At 36.1% G+C, this 18,589-nt stretch overlaps 1 protein-coding gene across 1 annotated transcript in view; it reads left to right on the top strand.

Annotated features, from left to right (window-relative positions):
• Naaladl2 (N-acetylated alpha-linked acidic dipeptidase like 2) overlaps nucleotides 1–18,589 on the top strand; it is a 1,189,909-nt gene that overhangs the window by 639,996 nt on the left and 531,324 nt on the right. The window contains exon 4 of the mRNA XM_026789752.1: nucleotides 16,753–17,026. Coding sequence (XP_026645553.1) covers nucleotides 16,753–17,026 — 274 coding nt within the window. The remainder of the gene's footprint in view (nucleotides 1–16,752; nucleotides 17,027–18,589) is intronic.

Genomic DNA, 18,589 nt, shown 5'->3' with positions numbered 1-18,589 from the left:
AGAGAGAGAGAGAGAGAGAGAGAGAGAGAGAGAGAGAGAGAATAAAATAATCTTTAAAAAATATGCATTGATTTTATGAATACAATACATTATGGTAGCATCTGATGAACATAGAAGAGAAAGTAAGAATGTGAATCAGAATTTCTCATGAATTCGTGAGAAATATCTAAGAGGAAGGCCCCACAGACTACAACCTGAACCTTATCAAAATTTTAATCTTACTGTATCAGACAGTGCACTGTCCAGAACCAAGAAAACTAGTGCCATGGTTCATGATTTCAGATGGTTGCAGAAAAAGTCACATCAAAATTCATAGAACAGGCTCTTGATAAAATGTCATAGCCAAGCTTGATAAAATTCCAAGATAAATGAGATGAGAAGGAAATGACTTGAGTACATTACTTTACTGACTAAAAAGGTAAAACCAGAAACTAATTTAAACAAAACTCTAAATATACATTAAAACAAGAGTATTAAATTTCAGTTATTTAGAAAAATAACCATTGCAAACTTTTGAAAGAATAAAAGCAACTGGCAGTTGGCTGATGATTATGTGTACTTAGACAACCAAGTAATTCTAGGAAATACAAAGAGCTTGATGAAGCAGCTGAATATAATGAATTAGGAACAGATTGATACAAAAGCAAATTTAATAAGATTAATTACTGACAGGGTTGTGAGCTTGAGGCCAGTGTGGGACATGTACTATGGCATTTGTCTGTCCTAAAGAAAGCGAACCAATCTAAAAATGAGTATTTAAATTCAATGCAGCTTTTTAGAAATTATGAATATGAACAATCAGTACTGAGTCCAGGATTCAGACTAAGTATATTTTGCTCAATCCCTGTTTCTTTCTTAAATAAAACTGCTGGGGGCTGGTAAGAGGGCTGAGGACAGTGAAGAGCGCTCTCTATTTGGAATTGGTTTCTGAAACTCACATGGCCTGTCACTACAGTTCCAGGGGAACACTACCCCCACCAGCATCAGCACTATCGTCTTCACCCAGTTTTAAAAATAAATCTTTAACTAACTTAAACTTACAAATGTTATTTTGCACCTTTGATGCCTTAATATTACTATATTTATAAAGGCTGAGCAGGATCTGTCTGTCATCTATCTATCTATCTATCTATCTATCTATCTATCTATCTATCTATCCATCATCTACCTAGCTACCTATCTATTATCTATCTAATGTTCTATATATTTTATTTATTGACATTTTCTAGAATTACCTTATCTAACTGGTGTTTTAATAGAATTAATTTTCCATGTTGTAAAGCTTTATTCACAGGAAATGAAATCTAATATTTGAAACAAAACTGCCAATTAGCTCTGAGAATTCTTAACCAGTATAGAAACTCCTTAACTGAGCCAAGGGATTAGAATTTTGAAATAGCACAATTTATTCCATTAAAGCGCTCTGGATTGTGGTGGAGGTAGTAACATACATTTTAATTTAATCTCCCAAAGCTACCTAGAAAAACACCAAATAAGCAAGAAGTTCTAGAGTCTTTCTTTATTATGTTCTAAGCAATGCTCAGAAAAGCCCTTGAGGAACAGGGAGTTGAAAAAAGAAGGATCTGCACTCCTCAAGGTTAGTTGAGAAAGACGTTTAACTCAGAATCTCTCTCTCTTCCTCCCTCTCATACTCACTCCTCTTCTGCCTTCCCTCCAGCTCATGCCATATGCATATTAAGGTATACACACCATGTCTCTGCAAGTGCAAGTCCACTTTTGGTGTTTACATATATATTATCCCATATGCATATTAAAGTGTACACACCATGTCTCTGCAAGTGTGAGTCCACTCTTGCTGCTTACATCTATATTAATATATTAAATTATGTTCAATAAGCCCCACCTTTGTTTCAAAAGAAAAAGCCCATAATCCAATAAGAATATCAACAATTCTGTTTGATCAAGTGCTGATATTATTAACTGAATCTAGGATATTCTTTTTAGACATCTGCCTGTATAACCTTAAAAAGCATGTTGAATATTAACTTTTAAATATTTTAAACTCCTTTATTTAGAAAATTTGGTTATTCAGAGTGATGTAATAGCCACTTCTATAGGGTCTATGCAGAAATATTTGCATAGCGCCAGAATTCTGGATTCTCTTCTGTAATGTCTATATTTCAGTGCTGAAGGAAAGATCTGTCACTCACCAGAAGGGTATCTTTAAACACATGAACAAGCTGAAAGTGTCTTATTTTCTTCAATGTAGTTGACACCATTTAGTCTTCTTTTAGATAGGTGTCAAAGAGATATTTTCCTTTTCATTTCTTTTAAATGAAACTTTAGAAGTATATTAAACTCCTATGAAAAGTATCTCAGTAAAAGCTGAGGAGACAAACTCCTATATAGGGTCCATACCCATTAAGAAAGCAAACAAGTACAGCTTACTTATAGTCACAGGGAGTTATGTATGTATACAATAGGGAAAATAGTTGATTATTCAGGTCATAAGATAATGAAAGAATGAGCTACATTCTGATAAACTGTTACATATGAACATAAGAACAAAAGCCGAAATGGTATATTGTTTGAATCATGTTATAATTTGATTAATATGATAAATACACTCCCCTGAACATATGCAATGAGAAGCATTGAAAAAAATAGTTCATTATTCTGAGTATAAATAATAAAATATGTTGGGCCAAGATATATTTTATACATGAATAAAATTCTCAAAGAGTAAATAAGGTATTTTTTCAAGTGGATCTATAGACTGGCTGCAGCAAAATATTAACACTAAAATATGCTGCTCACAATGAAGCAATCTGAAGGCTGATGATTGTAGGGAAGTTTTGGAAATTCGCACTACATGTCTAATATTCTCTACAGATCAAGCTAGTAGTCATGTTTTACTCAGCTGCCACTTAGACTTCAGGAATCTTTTCATGTACGGAGCAGCAATATCTGCTATTGAATCATTCTATACTACTTTAGGGGATAGATAGTAAATACCTAATAACCACCACCACCAAAAACCCCACTGAAATTGAAAGCTTATATTTACCCACCAGATAGGACTGCTTTTGAGTCTACTATGTACAGTCTGGGTTAGTAAGCGTATGACACACTGTAGTGGCACAGAAGACAGTGTGTGACCTGGAGAACACTAGATGTGATTTAAGTGGAAGTCACTGTGTCTAAACACAGCAGCTTATATGTATGCAACTCTTATCTTCATTTTTCCAGTAAAGTAAAGGTGCCCTCCAGAGTGTCAAAGGCCTAAATGAATAAGAAATTTGGACATAGGTCATAATAATCTCTGCCAGTCTCCATCAGTATTCTGCATCTTTTGTATCCATGTTTAAGTGTTTGTATTTATGATATGTATGTGTTTGCATTTGAGCATGTATGCACAGGTGTGATGTGCATCTGTATACATGTCTGAAAATGAGTGGTTATTCCATTCACTCTTGAGTCTCTGCTTATGGACTGAATAGTTTTATGAAAAATGGAAATCTGAAAAGCAGAATGCCATTGTATCATGTTGTCAGAACTATATAATCAGCATGAATTAGCATGCTTATTTTGTAACTCTAAATACTTTTCTGAACAGGAATCAAAACATTTTATGGAGACGGTGTTTCCCTGTCCAGAGCTTAAATGTACTACAGTCAGTTGTTTGTATCTTTATCTAATGAGTGTATTCCAATTATAACACATAAAAATTATGGAAAATTAGACACACTTTATGGGAACCAGACTTTTGTACTGTGTTGGCTTTCAGGGTAAGCTTGAAATTCTTTGAAAAGAAAGGCTTTCTGACAGTTATTGACCTTGTGCAGCCATAAACCTTCGGATTAATTGCATGTTTTGTACAAATGTCAGTTACTGATTAAGTTTTGATCACTCTGTTTATGTCCTGTCTCAGCTTTAGGTGAGTTACGATAATGTTCATCATCAGTCTTTTTTGCTGACCCCTGTAATATAAAAAAGTCTGATGCCATCAGAAAACTAATTTTTTCCTTATAGATCTTCACTAGATGCAAGACATATTCTTCTCTGATAGAACTATAGAAATAGTAAAGGCAGTAAAAACAATGCTGGAACTAGTTTTGTTAAATTTTACTAACCTGACAACTCTAAAATGTTTAGCTAACATAATAAAGTGTATTGATGTGAGCTTGAGGGCTGGAGAGTTGGCTCATAAGTGTACTTGTTGCTCTTATACGGAATGAAGTTCATCCTTACAATCCATGTTGAGCAGTTCACAAATGTCCTCAACTTAATTTCCAGGGTCTCTGACTCCCTTCTGGCCTCAGTGCACACCTATATATGTATACCCCCAAAGACACTCATACATAAAAAGTAAAATAAATATTTAAACAATAGAACTACTAAGTATGTGACTATACTTGTGAACACTTCAAATTCTCACTTGAGGACTGGCTGTGCAGCACTTATAAAAATTCTGTAAATTATTTTGTATTCTTACACATAAAATCAAGATTTTATCCCCTGTTCCCATGGCTGACTTACTCCTTGCCTGTTAACAGTATTTTAGAGCTTGCAAACTGTTTTTCTCTCTGTGAGTTTATTTAGTATCTTCAACCTACCATGGATCTCTCTTACCTCAACTGAGGCTTGATTATCTGTATGTAGTAGCAGCACTTTTACTTCTAAAATCAATGACTATTTGAAGCTTTCATGATAGTCACTAATTCAACTTTGCTGAACACCAGTTTCCTCATTTCTAATGTTTTAATATAGCAACTTTTCAGGACTGTGTAAATATTTACAAATCATTTTATTATTGAATCTAGGTCATCAATAAAAGGAGCGATGTTAGCAAAACAAGCCCGATTTTTCCCTGTGTTAATAGGACATTTTTAACATGATGTCATTACTACAGCACAAGTCTTCTGCTTCACTTGTTCCCCCAGCCACTGGAAACACACACCTCTTTCCTATACTTGCAGCCTGTATACATGGCACAGCAATATAAACCTTGCAGGACCCTGCTGTCCATTGTCTGCATACCTGGCAATTCCTAGCTTTCCTGAAGTTTTACATATTGTTTTATCTTAAAAACAAGCAAACAAACAACAAAAACATTTTGCGTGAGAGATGGTTATCTTTGTTAGTGTTTCAATTGCTGTAAGAGTCACCATGACTTCAGCAACTTTTATACAGGAAAGCATTTAACTGGGACTAGTTCTAAGTTCCAGAGACTTAGTCTACCATCATCATTGCTGGAAATATGGTGGCATATTGGCAGCTATGGTGGCAGAGAAGTAGCTTTGGATTCTACATCTTGATCAGCACACAACAGGAAGTGAAGTGGTCATAGTTTGAGCATAGGAGACCCCAAAGCAGATTCTCACAGTGATGCACTTCCTCCAACATTGCCACATGTATTCCAACAAGGTCACACCTCCCACTAGTGTTATTTCCTTTGGGAGCCATTTTTTTTTCAAACCACCATAGAGGGTATGTGCCATGGGATATGTGGCTGACAGAAGAAAACTTATGGATGTCAGTTTTCTTCTTCTACCAACACATAGGTACTGTAGGCTAAACCCAAGTTGTCAGGGTTGGTGATAAGTTTCTTTACCTTCCAACCTAGACAACTCCATGATGTCTAGACTTAAGCTTCTCATCACCAGGATGTGTCTACATCTTATGTAATAGCTATGACTTAATGTTTTTGTGAGCACCCTGCTCAAGAATTCTGCAAGTCTAATCCCTTAACATCCATATCAGAAGTCACTATGGGTGACTTCATGCCCTTCTGTTGTAGGTGTATCACAGTCTCTCCATATGTACTTTGTCAATTTCCTTTCGTTGTTGTTATCCTACAAGACAATGTGTATCAATTTCATTGAAAACAAGAAGAAACAATCTCTCAATTTTGAGCTTATCTGTGTTATAATTAAAATCATTGTGTATATTACTGAAAGAAGGACTCTGAGGATTAGTCCAGTCTGATAGAGGGTGGGTGCTAATGAATGTCTTCCTGGAGTGCATGCAGCACTAATTAAATTATCTCTAATTGAATGATTGCTTTTCTATTAGTTCCTATGGCATGGGGTCATTTCAATAGATACTTAATGAAGGAATAATGTGTGTGGCAATTTGTAACCATCCTTCCCAAAGATAGCTTAAATACATTTTCTAGGCTGCCAATAATCTGTCACAAATGTACTGCCGAATTCTTATTTGATTTGCAAAATTATTTTTTTGACTTTTAGTATGACAAGAAATCATATGAATCTAGTCATGGAAAAAGTATGACCAATTTTAGATGTTACAGATCTTGATTCAACATTCTCTCATCTATCCAAAGTGTCTGTATTGTTAATATTAAAAGAAAATTCAATTTTTGTCTCACTGTTTTTCACATTATTGTTATTTCCATCACAGTTTAGGAAATAACTTACATTAATCTAGGTTTAATGGTGCTTTTGGTTTTATTAAATGAGCATCAATTAACAGCAGTTACAGATAATTACCAAAATATGAAAAGATGGATAATTTCTTCCAATTTGTACCTTTATAAAATTGGGAGTAAGGTTCCTAAGGATCCTGCTAAGGGCAAGTAAGTAGGTATTTTAATGCTACAAGTATTTTCCAAAGGATTGATGTGTATATGAAGTTACAGATACTATGGTAGCCCACATAAGACTTACACATTCAAGCCTGACAGAATTGGAGCAAGGAAAAAGGAAGTGGGCAAAAAGTACCACACAAACTATACTAAAGAAGGTGTTTGGAATTGACACTTGCTGAGAGAGGGCAAATCAGTTTTCCTGAACAGAATGAGAGTGGGTATATCAAACACACTCTCTCTAGTGTAGGCCTCATGCTCAGGAACAGTTGATGAACACAAAATGGACTCCATGTTTTGTTGTGTATACTTCTGTTATGAGTTGGTGTTATTTCTTTTTTGTTTTGTTTTATTTCTTTTTTATTTTTATATTTTATGAAAGAGAAAGAATGTGAATCTGGGTTGGTAGGGAGAAGGGGAGATAAGGATGATCTTGGAGGACTAGGGCAAAAGGAGTGAATATGATAAAAATATATAAAATTTTAAAAATAAAAATTCAATAAGAAGACAAGAGGTATGAGTTTTAATATTTGTGATGGAAGTCTATAATAAAGTGCAAACCTCATGCCACTACTAGCATAGCCAAATAAGCAGCATTATAGTCGAGGACTTGAAACCATATTAGAAACATAAAGACACCAAAAGAGTATAGCTGTCAGGGCCTATGAGAGATACAGCAGGAAGCAACTAATGTCAGATGTCAACCAGCCAGAGGAATGATTCTCTGATTGAGGTTAATCCTGTCCAGGTCAGACCAGCAGGACAATGCGCTCTGATAATTGTTGTTTACCTTTGCTAAAGCAGCTTGATATCTCCCTAATAGTGCAAAATCTCATGTGAACTGTATATATAATCTCATAATATCATCTCATAATTACATCTCAATCTTATGGGCATATATATCTGTGGGTAGTCAGGAAGATGACTTTTCATTTAGCTATATAATTTGGATATATAGAAAACATACTAAGACATGCTTTATAACGAGATCTATTGTCCATTGTAGACACTCAAATGCCTGCTTTGTTCCTTTTGCTCAGACTAACTGCACATAATTAGTTTACTTTACCTCAGAGCACATTCTAACTAGACTAAAGGATTTTTGTAAATAGATCATAAGTTTAAAACTTTACAGCAATGCACAAGGTCAGTGTCACAGATGTTCAACCTACGTTGCTCCACAAAGCACCCCAAACAAAGCATGCCAATTTTTCACTTGCCAAATCTGCTGACAATAGACCTATATGTCAATGTTTGTCACTGGGCACTGTGCCTCCTCATGTCTGGTCACAGTCTTCCTCCTGTAACCTTGGAAACTTGTGTTTCCACAGTAAATAACTTAGCTACTTATTGCTTACACGAGGGATGTGCTTTTGACCAATGAGAGGTAACTCTTGTAACATTTTCATGGCTTGAAGACTCCTGTAAGAAAAAAAAGTTATGAGCCTAGAGGGGAAAAAAGCTAGGCAGAATTAGAATTAGGACAGGAGAATTAGAAAAGAAGCAGAAGAATAGAGAATTGTTTCAAACAGCACAGTGTGAGACAATTCATTTGCCCTCATGTAACCTAAGCACTTTCACTTGCTGCAGTGTCCAATCTGAACCCTGAAGGGGGCCTTGGGGCTGGACTCCAAAGGTCCTCATTATACAGCATTAACATAATAATGAACACACAGATCATTGAATTCAGATAATGCAGTCTATGTCATTTCAGTGGGTTTTAATCCCAGCATGATTTGTTTTCTAGTCTGGCATCAGGTGACATATAAATGTTCTATACTTGTATAGTCATTGGACAAACTAGTCACTCATCGGATAGTTGAACTATCCAAATGTAAAAATTAAGTTATTTTCGTCATCTACTTCTTGTTCATCCTTGTTCTATCAATTATGGAAATAAGTTTGTCACAACATTCAACTTTGACTCTAGATTTGCATTTATTGTACCTTCAATTTAGTCTGTATATGTTTAGAGACCTGTCTTCAAGTCAGAGATCTTTCTATCTTCTTTACATCCTTAGCCATTTAAGCTATGAAATAGCTGACAGACAATAGATACACACTGGTTATATTTTGGTAAAATATGGTTGAGTTTAAGATTAGAAACATGCTTCCAGTTACTAGTGCAGAGAGTATCAAGACAACAAATTACTCAATGCTGTAAACTGAAGAAGTTAGGACAGTCCTGGCACACTCTGCTAAAGAGAAAATTTTTCATGCCCTTAAGGCCCGGAAACATCTTTTCAGGTTTGACATGTGTTATACTTCATATGTGTTTGAATCAGTGTCACTGCCTTCCCACTTACATACATACATATTCTTAAGGACACATACAGACAAATCCAAACACTCATACACACACTTGAACATATTCAGGAAAAGTTTGAGCATATGTACAAAGCTTTCAACATTTGTACTTCTATATTTATTGCTGTTTTATTCTTAATGGTTAGGGAGGGGAATCACCATAGATATCTATCAACAGATGAATGGAAAATGAATATGTAGTATATGCGTATATGTGTGTACACATGTATAGGTATTTGAGTAGTCTATCATTTAATCAAAAGCCCCTGTGAGTCAGTGTAATTTCTGCATTTATGCCATTGAATCACATAAGGAAGAAGGTGAAAGTGAAGGCCTGTAATGCCTGATATGAAGATTAATTTGTCCATTATTGTGATGTGCTTTTAGATTGTGATTAAATAAATTAAAATAATTTAATGAGAACAGTGACATCTGGCATAATATGCCTTGAGAAACACCAAGTTCTGAATGCAGTCACTATTATTGTTCAGAGTACTGTTCTCAGAAAGGGTTGATATAGTCCTTCACACCTCAGCAGTCACAATGATTTTATGTCATTTCTTTACAGTTCCTTTCTAAAATATACTTTAAATGCAGAATCCTATGACATTCCATTATGTTTTCCCCTTGCAAATGATCAGCTATGAAGTTTCTGTCTGTTTAATGTGGGTAAGGGTATTAGGGTGAGAATTGGATCATTGAATTTTTTTTTCCAGAATATGGAATAATGGTTATCTTGACAGGATGTCTTATTTCAATGTGTTCTATTTTCTCAAATCCAGTTAGTTTTTCTGTCTTATAGAAGTTGTTTGACATAAATATAAAATTAAACATGTACTTGTTGAGTATCAAGCTAGTCCATCAGCATGCCTTCTAGTACTTGCAAAGCAAATAGCTTTATGCAGGGTGCTCCATCAGGAGTAGAGGATCAAGATCCCTCAAAGAGAATCCACTTCTGCACTAATTTTTCATGTAAAATATAATCAGTTTCACTTTTTTCTCATTTAGAGCATTCTCAATCTGTCAAAATTGATCTATTGTGCCCTTGAAGGGGTATATTAATTTTCCTGTGTCATTGTTTGACTAGGAGTTTTCTTTAAGATGTCACACCATTTATCTTATTCCCCAAGCTGATATCATGCCCAGAGCTTTGCGCGCCCTCGGGAAGCACTACTGTGCTATGAAATACTAAGAATGCCATAGCTTTGACTGTTGTTCCGTAGGCACTGGTGTTGTTCACTTCACACTTTGAAGCAATATCCCTCTTTCACCAGGAACTCACCTGTCCACTCACTCCCATTGAGGTTATCGGTATGTTCTACCATAACCCACAGTTAACATGGTTTCGGAAAAAAATCAAACTCCAGTTTGTAAAATGAACACTTTACTATTTGCATTATCTCTGTAACCCAACTTTTGGCTTTTTAATGTATACATAATATCATTTGTACAATATAAATATGAGCATTTGTTCTTTTGTATACACACAGAAGGAAATCATAGTGGATCTAGTGCATATGCTACATTTCCTCTTTTGCAACGTGAATATCACTCCTGAGATATTTTCTCTGTCTGTTCACTTAGAGTACACTCTTGGCAGTCACCCCGGAACTGTGAATGCTGCATGCACCACTTCCTCCAGTTCTGACATCAGTGTTGCTCCGTGGCTCATCCAGTAGCAGGTGTTGAACATTGATATAAACAGAATTTTGTCTAACGAAGCCAAAATCCTTCCATATCAAGTCTCTGTTGGCCAACGGAACACTAACGCCAAAGCTCATTCCAAATTCAGGTCTCAGCCATGACAGTTGATTATGCTACCTGCCAGAATTACTGGCCCATAAAAACCCTTATTTTAGAAATTAAGTCAGAGTGAAACTTTCTCTCCAATAAATACCTTGTGGTTTGGAGAAACACAATTCTGTTTTTTCAGGTTCCTCAGTTAGTAAATTGAGATTGCATAGCAGTTAATTCCTTAATAACATTTCTGGTTTAATATAGAAACCTGCTTAATTAAAGCAGAAATGCTTCCCACATCTCACAAACCATTTACTACGTGAAAAGATTTTTAAAAAATGAGGAAAGTCACAAATAAATATATATACTTATGTTCTAAAGAATTTTAGATCATACAAAGGCTTTCTCAAACAAGTCACTCATATCAATAAGACATTGACTGCTACTTATTATGTGAAAGCTTTATGAGTACTTATATATTATAAAATAATTTCATTTATGTTTACTTGATTTCACAAGGTTTATTTTTGTGAAGTTTTGACAACACCAAGGTTTAGCAGTATAAATGTAATGTATTTTATTATTTTTTAATATTTTATTTGGAGAACCTCATACATGAACACTACATCAACAGCACTTTCTCCCTCCACCTCTCTCCATATTCCATACCACCCAATTCTTGATCGCTTCTTAATTATTGTCGTATGCACATACACACAGAGATACACATTTGTGTGTATGTGCAAGCAGATGCACACATGTGCACAGAAGTATATACAACCTACTGAATCAACTCAGCTTTGTTCATATATACATGTGCCCATGTCTGACCACTTGAGTTTGGACAGCCTGTGTGGGAGCTCATCCCTAGAGAAAACTGATTCTCCCTCGCAGCAGGCATTGGCCATTAAAAATGTGGAATTTTCCCTGATCAGGTCGGTGTAACAACTACTGTTATCTTCATGGTGATCTTATTTTGGCATCCAATTTTTTGAGCATACTTTAGTGCAGCTTTCCCGTCATATATAGAAGATGCTGTCTCCTGGTTTCTACAGTCCTTCCAACCCATCATCCAGGATTTTCCCTGAATTTTGTTTATAGTGGTTGTGATAGTGATACAGACATATCAGCTGTGTTGGGCACCCTGCAGTCACTTATTTTATGCACGTTGACCAGTTGACCATCTCTTTAACAGGCTTTATCTGTTTCATGAAGAAGTTTTTGATGAAAGGTGAAAGCTACACTTAACTGAGAGCATGATGATAAATATTTAGAATGCAGTTACCAATTATATTGGCTTAGGAAATAGCAGTAATAGGTTCTCCTCTGATGTCTATGAGTCTCCAGCCACATGTAGTAGAAGAAGTTAAAGTTACCTGGCTTACATGTGCATTACAGATATCTAACTTACAGGTACTTGGCTAAGTCACCAGACATGTGCTTCCGTCTACAGACAGGCCAATGAGAGTGCAGCTGCCTGTCTCCAATATAAAGGTATCAATATTGTACCATTGGTGATGTCTTGATGGTCTAGTCACTGCACTAGTTCACAGGCTTTACAGCAGAGTAGGACTTGTTATATCTGTCTCTTGTCAGTTGGAATAGCATCTCCCGAGATTCTGAGACCAGAAGTCACTCCACACAATGGAGGGTTCCAGGTCACTAAAGGGTGTTATACTGAGAGAGACCATCCCAGAACCACAATAACAAAGACTTCATGTTCTCTCTTATATGAGGATCCTAACTCCAAATATTTGTGAGTATATAAACTGTAGTAATCACAGAAACAAGAAAAGTAAAAAGGGTGCATGGTATGTCAGTAGTAGATGAGAGATTCTAGAAGGGCAGATATTATGATACAGATACTTTTTAGGGGTAATGAGGAAACTTCTGGGATAGTTCATTTGGAGAGAGGATGGAAGAAAATACAGAGGGAGAAGAGGACAGATGTGTGCGCGTACATATGCAACTAATTTAAATGAAATTGTGCCATGTGAGCTGAAAATGGCTCCCAATAGCCACAGACTATTTAACAATAACTGCAATGACAAGCAAAAATCATAATGTTGTTCAGGGGAGTCTAAGAGATTCCACAAACAATATAGTCTGCTGTCATTTCTCTAGATTACTATTGTAATAATAGGACTCTGTAGTAGTATGAGCAGCCGGGCTGCATCCCCTGCACCAGGCTGCCCGCACGGCTAGCTTTATACCCGAAATAATTACACGGAAACTGTATTCTTTTAAACACCGCCTGGCCCATTAGTTTCAGTTTCTTATTACCTAGCTCTTACATATTGACCTAACCCATTTCTATTAATCTATGTAGCCCACGAGCTGGCTTACCAGGAATGATCTTAACCTGCATCTGCCTGGAGTGGGAGAATCATGGCGACTCACTGACTCAGCTTCTTTCTCCCAGCATTCTGTTCTGTTTTCTCTGCCTACCTAAGGGTTGGCCTATCAAATGGGTCTAGGCAGTTTCTTTATTAATAAGAAATCACTCCCACATCAGATTACCTTCTAGAATTTGAAGGTAAGACCCTGTTTATGAAATGCCACACTCTTTAGACACAGGTCTTTGAGGAATGAAGCTAAACAAAAGTTTGTGTAAATTTAAAATAAAAAAAATGAGGAAGGGAAAGTTTAAAAATAAGAAAATCAAACATTAACCATTTGAATATTAGGAATGCTATGAACTATTTATGAATAAATGACGTTAGAGTATCAATTTGTGGGGGGTTACACCTTGTGTGCTAGGGCATGCAAATGCCCATGGTCTTTGTTTAGTGTTTCTATCTCATTCCAGACAAATGTTTGAAACAAGGTCTCTCACTGAACCCAAACTAGCCCTTCCAGCTAGACAACCACCCATATAATTATGTGCATCCGTAAGCTTTGCCAGCATCTTAGAGGATGCTTGTTGTATGTTAATGATTTTGTATTGTTTAGGTTGCTCTAAAGATGCTCTTATGTATTCAATTAAATTCATCCTGAAAGCATAGTATAGTAGATTTAAAGTATTTAATCTCTAATGGATAAAATGATGGGCCAAAGAACAGCACTTAAAAGTTCTAAGCAAACATCTGCACTACAGTTTATGAAAGGAATACTCTAAGTCATAACCTTATCACTTTTCCCAGAACTTTTCTTCTTTAGATATTGTGGAAAAAATACCAATTATTGAAGAAGTCATAATTTAATTGCAGGTAGTCAATATTCTGCGTGTTTACTTGAAGTATTTTCTGAACTTTATTATATTTATTCGTGTGTGTGTGTGTGTGTGTGTGTGTGTGTATGTATGTGTACACATGCCCCCATCATGTTTCACAGATTAAGGTCAGAAAACAACCTGTAAGATTTTCTTTCCTTATGTCTCAATCTCAAGTCATTAGGCATGGTGGAAAGGGATAATTTTATTCAATAATCTCATGGGACAGTGTTTTGAAACTGGTATTCTAAAAATACAAATCTGTATTCATAAAAATGAGTATTGCAGTGTAATTATTTGAAAAGATTGTTAGGTTAATCTGAGTTGTCAGTGAGAGGAAGTAAGAAAGAAACTGAACTAAGTGAAAGGTATTGAGCCAGTGTTGCACCAAAGCTTGGAACCTGAAGATGACTACGGGGGGCGGAGGGGGGGGGGCAGAGAGTGATGAAAGGCCTGCGGTTCAAAGAGGAAATGAAAACGCACATGGCATTAAAGGTATTGATTAATCAGGTCATAGTTCTTCCATAAAAAGACATCAATTACAGACAATTTTTAGCTTAAAGATAATATTCTTCAAATATCAAATATCTTAATCTTATTTGATCTCTCTCAGAGAAGGAATCAAAAGAAAATACTTCTTATCTATGAGGTTTGTATAATTTCTTGCCGAAATTATATTCCTGAAAGGAACATTACATTGCTTCCAAAATTAGATGTGAATACCTAAAAATTTTTTTTTATATAAATTTATTTATTTATTAAGGATTTCTGCCTCCTCCCCGCCACCGCCTCCCATTTCCCTCCCCCTCCCCCGATCAAGTCCCCCTCCCTCATCAGCTGGAAGAGCAATCAGGGTTCCCTGACCTGTGGGAAGTCCAAGGACCGCCCACCTCCATCCAGGTCTAGTAAGGTGAGCATCCAAACTGCCTAGGCCCCCCCAAAGCCAGTACATGCAGTAGTATCAAAAACCCATTGCAATTGTTCTTGAGTTCTCAGTATTCCTCATTGTCTGCTATGTTCAGCTAGTCCGGTTTTATCCCATGTTTTTTCAGACCCAGGCCAGCTGGCCTTGGTGAGTTCCCGAAAAAACATCCCCATTGTCTCAGTGTGTGGGTGCACCCCTCGCGGTCCTGAGTTCCTTGCTCGTGCTCTCTCTCCTTCTGCTCCTGATTTGGACCTTGAGATTTCTGTCCTGTGCTCCACTGTAGGTCTCTGTCTTTGTCTCCTTTCATCGCCTGATGAAGGTTAACCTTCATTACCTAAAAATTCTAATGAATCTTATTAGTTAATAGAGCTTGATTTTACTTGACAGAATTTATTTTGGTATGCTCCATTATTTTGGAATGGATCTCATATGAACATATCAGGATGCATGATTAAGTTCAATACTCTTTCAAAGAACGTCTTAGTAATGGAGAACAGAAAAAGCTTTCCAACCTATTTATGAAATAGTTAGCATTTCTTTTTTAAAAAAATATTATATTAAACATTTTCCAAAAGTCACCCTATGAATAGTAACTCAGAAATTAAAGTAAAATTTTAAATTGGTAAGAGAACAGGTAATAAAATATCCATTTGCTAATTCCATACCTTTTAGCAAAAAGCAAAAATGAAGGGATGTTTCATAATTAATGATGTCTTAGAGGAATTGAATTGTAGAAAAATTCAATAGCATCACCCTGTGGCAAGCAGTGATTAAGGCGAATAGTTTAAGTTTATATATCTTCATAATTGCCAGCAGTTTCATAATTATCATAGTCAAGCCACATGGCTTTAAGAAAATACTCTAGATTGAGCAATTTAAAAACAGCAGAAATTGATTTTTTACAGTTTTAGAGCTGAGAAATCCCAGATCCATGTGCCTACAATCTTTGGGATGGGTCTGCTTCCCCACAGAAGGTTTTTTCTAGATGTCTTGTGTACTGTGGACAATGTCTAATTCTCCCTCTTGCTACTTAAATGAGAGTGATGATTGCATTAATGAGTAGTTTTCACCTGTGATCTAAGCACTCCCTGCCAAATTCCCACCTCAACATTTTGGGACTTAGTATTTCAGAGTACCAATTGATGGGATTGATTCAGGAATTCAAAACTGAAAATTAATATTAACACCTAATGCTATTTTATATGAGGATGATATAGCCTCCCCAAAAGACCTTTAACTTTATTCAATGCCATGTATAACCTCCATATTGGAATGAAAGGCTTGTTTTAATGCTAATGCATTATTTATCTATTCCTTCCTGTGATTATATATGGGACAAAAGCAATTCAAAGTAGAAATTAATCTAAGTTCACAGTTTCAGAGGAAACTCTTTTACGTCTCTTGATCAATAGAAAAGCAGAGAGCTATGCCATAAACGATGTGGGGTGACCTCTTCAAGGACCACCATAATTGGCAACAACTGCCTGAGTTTCTTCTTCTCCTGCACCTCTAAGAAACAATCAATGGAACACAATAGCCTGCCAGGGGCATTTTAGACCGAAGCTTAAACATTCAGGGTGGAAGAGGGACAGAACAGAGTTCTGTTTTAGATATCAGTAGGTAGAGATTATATCAGTATTCTTATAGGGAAACATATTAACTGTAATGACATATCTTAATAATCATTATAGCTGGTATGAGAACTGATTGTACATGGATGTTGTTAATGTTGACAGAAGAATCAGAAGTCCTAAAGCAGTAGTTGGCATTCATCATTCCTTGCAGTCCTACTTGAAAAATAAATTCATCATGCTTTGATTTCATTAGATCCCTCCATGCCCGTCAGTACCACCACTCTGCAAATCTCTTAAGGTCAGAATTTGTCACATTTCTCTTTCAACATCTCACAAAATCTATTCGTAATGGCTCACATATGAATTTAGTCACATATATAAATTGTAAAGACTTCCTCCTTTTTAAAAATGTGCTTTTAAATTTTTTCAGAAATTTGGTACAACTCTATAAAAGTGAAGATGACATGGAAATTCCAAAGAAGATTAAGACTCACTGGGCTGCACTGGGCTTGGAAGATACACAGCTTTTGAACTATTCAGTGCTGCTGGATTTCCCTGGGCCCTCTCCAGGCACCATCACGGTGAGCAGCACTGGCCAGTGTTTTTATCCTGATGGCCAACCTTGCAGGGAAAAAGCCAGAAAAGGCCATAGCCAAGATCTGCTCTCCTCATACGCAGCCTATTCTGCCAAAGGAACTCTCCAGGTAATTTGACCATTTGTCTCTGTCATTCTCACTGAAATGGAATTAGAAAACAACAGCTTTCATCTAAATTGAACTAACTGGCAAGGTGCAGCATACAGAAGTAGCCATTAAATATTTTCCATGTAGTGATCAATGCCAGTGATCAAGGAAGATGGGAAGAACCTGAATCTTTACTTGTCAAATATTGAAGGTGAAAACATGTTAGACAGATTTAATTCAAAAGTGTTGAAGGTGCAACTGAGTTATTCACGTTTTCCTCAGCCCATATATTTCAAGAGAATCTCATTTATGGTTTTGAAGAGGCAAATTTGAATATGTTGATATGTAGAGAGAGAATAGAAATGGCAAGGATTGCATTTGTGATTGTTTATGCACATAAGAAATGAAGAGGAAAATTGATGTCATTATTCACACGTTTGGGATTTGAAATGCAGCATGCCTGCATTCATGATAGCAAATGTATGAAGGGGAGCCAGGTGTGCATTATTCCTCCAGCTTTCGGGGTTCTTATGGCTTCCTTGTTAAGAGCAGGATAGGGCCATTTGAGTGGATTAAAGCTCATGCTGTGGTTACCTGCTATTTTTCTACCCCTTATGTGATGCTTAGCTCTGTGTGAAGTTTCACTACTGTTTCACTTGTGGACCACTGTGGGAATTAAAATAACTAATCTAAGTGAATCCTGTGGAACAATTCATGACACAGAGCACACACAACATGAAAATTACAACTATTGGCATCTTTTTGTAATATGAGGGCCTGCTTGTTGGAGTTGCTGTCCTGCCCAGTTTCCACTGATGGTAAGCCCCAAAGAAATTTACACAGAGGTCTCCATAAGTTCTAAACTGATTGGCCCATTAGCTCAGGCTTCTTATTAAGGCTTATGACTTATATAGCCCATTATTAGTCCATTATTATTATCTGTGTTAGCCACATGGCTTGGTGCCTTTTTCGGCAGGGTAGGTCACATCTTCCTTCTTCTGTGTCTGGGCAGGACTCTAGAAAGAGCTTCCTTCTTTCCAGAATACTCCTGTTCTCATTGACCTGCCTCTACTTTCTATCTGGTTATCCCACCTACACTTCCTGCCTGGCTACTGACCAATAAGCATTTATTTAAAATATAATTGACAGAATACTCTTGTCCCACACCATCTTTTGCTTTAAATAGCAGCTGTTTAAACTCATATAAAATATAATTTTATCAGACATGTTTAGTCTTTTTAAAATTGTAAATCATCTAATTGAATACTGATGGTGTTTTCCTGTATTTCTATTGTTATGCATGTATTTAAGATCTTTATAGTAAACTATAAGGAAAACATGGGACATTTAAACAATTTAACTTACCATTTACAAATACTTAAAATAATGGGATAACCAAGTTTTGTTATATTGCAACATACATTTTCTTTTCTTTTGGGGTTGCTGTGGTATATAATAATGCATGTGAACTAGAAGGCCATAAGACTTTCATTTTGTGTTGTTTTTCATCTTGTTTTTTAGCAGAATTACATATAACAAGTACAAACTATTGATTATATTTAATTTAATGTTAAATATATGCAC

Source organism: Microtus ochrogaster, chromosome 1, assembly GCF_000317375.1.
Source record: "Microtus ochrogaster isolate Prairie Vole_2 chromosome 1, MicOch1.0, whole genome shotgun sequence".
In the NCBI taxonomy this organism is placed as follows: domain Eukaryota; kingdom Metazoa; phylum Chordata; class Mammalia; order Rodentia; family Cricetidae; genus Microtus; species Microtus ochrogaster.
This window is presented reverse-complemented; position numbering and strand designations above follow the sequence as displayed.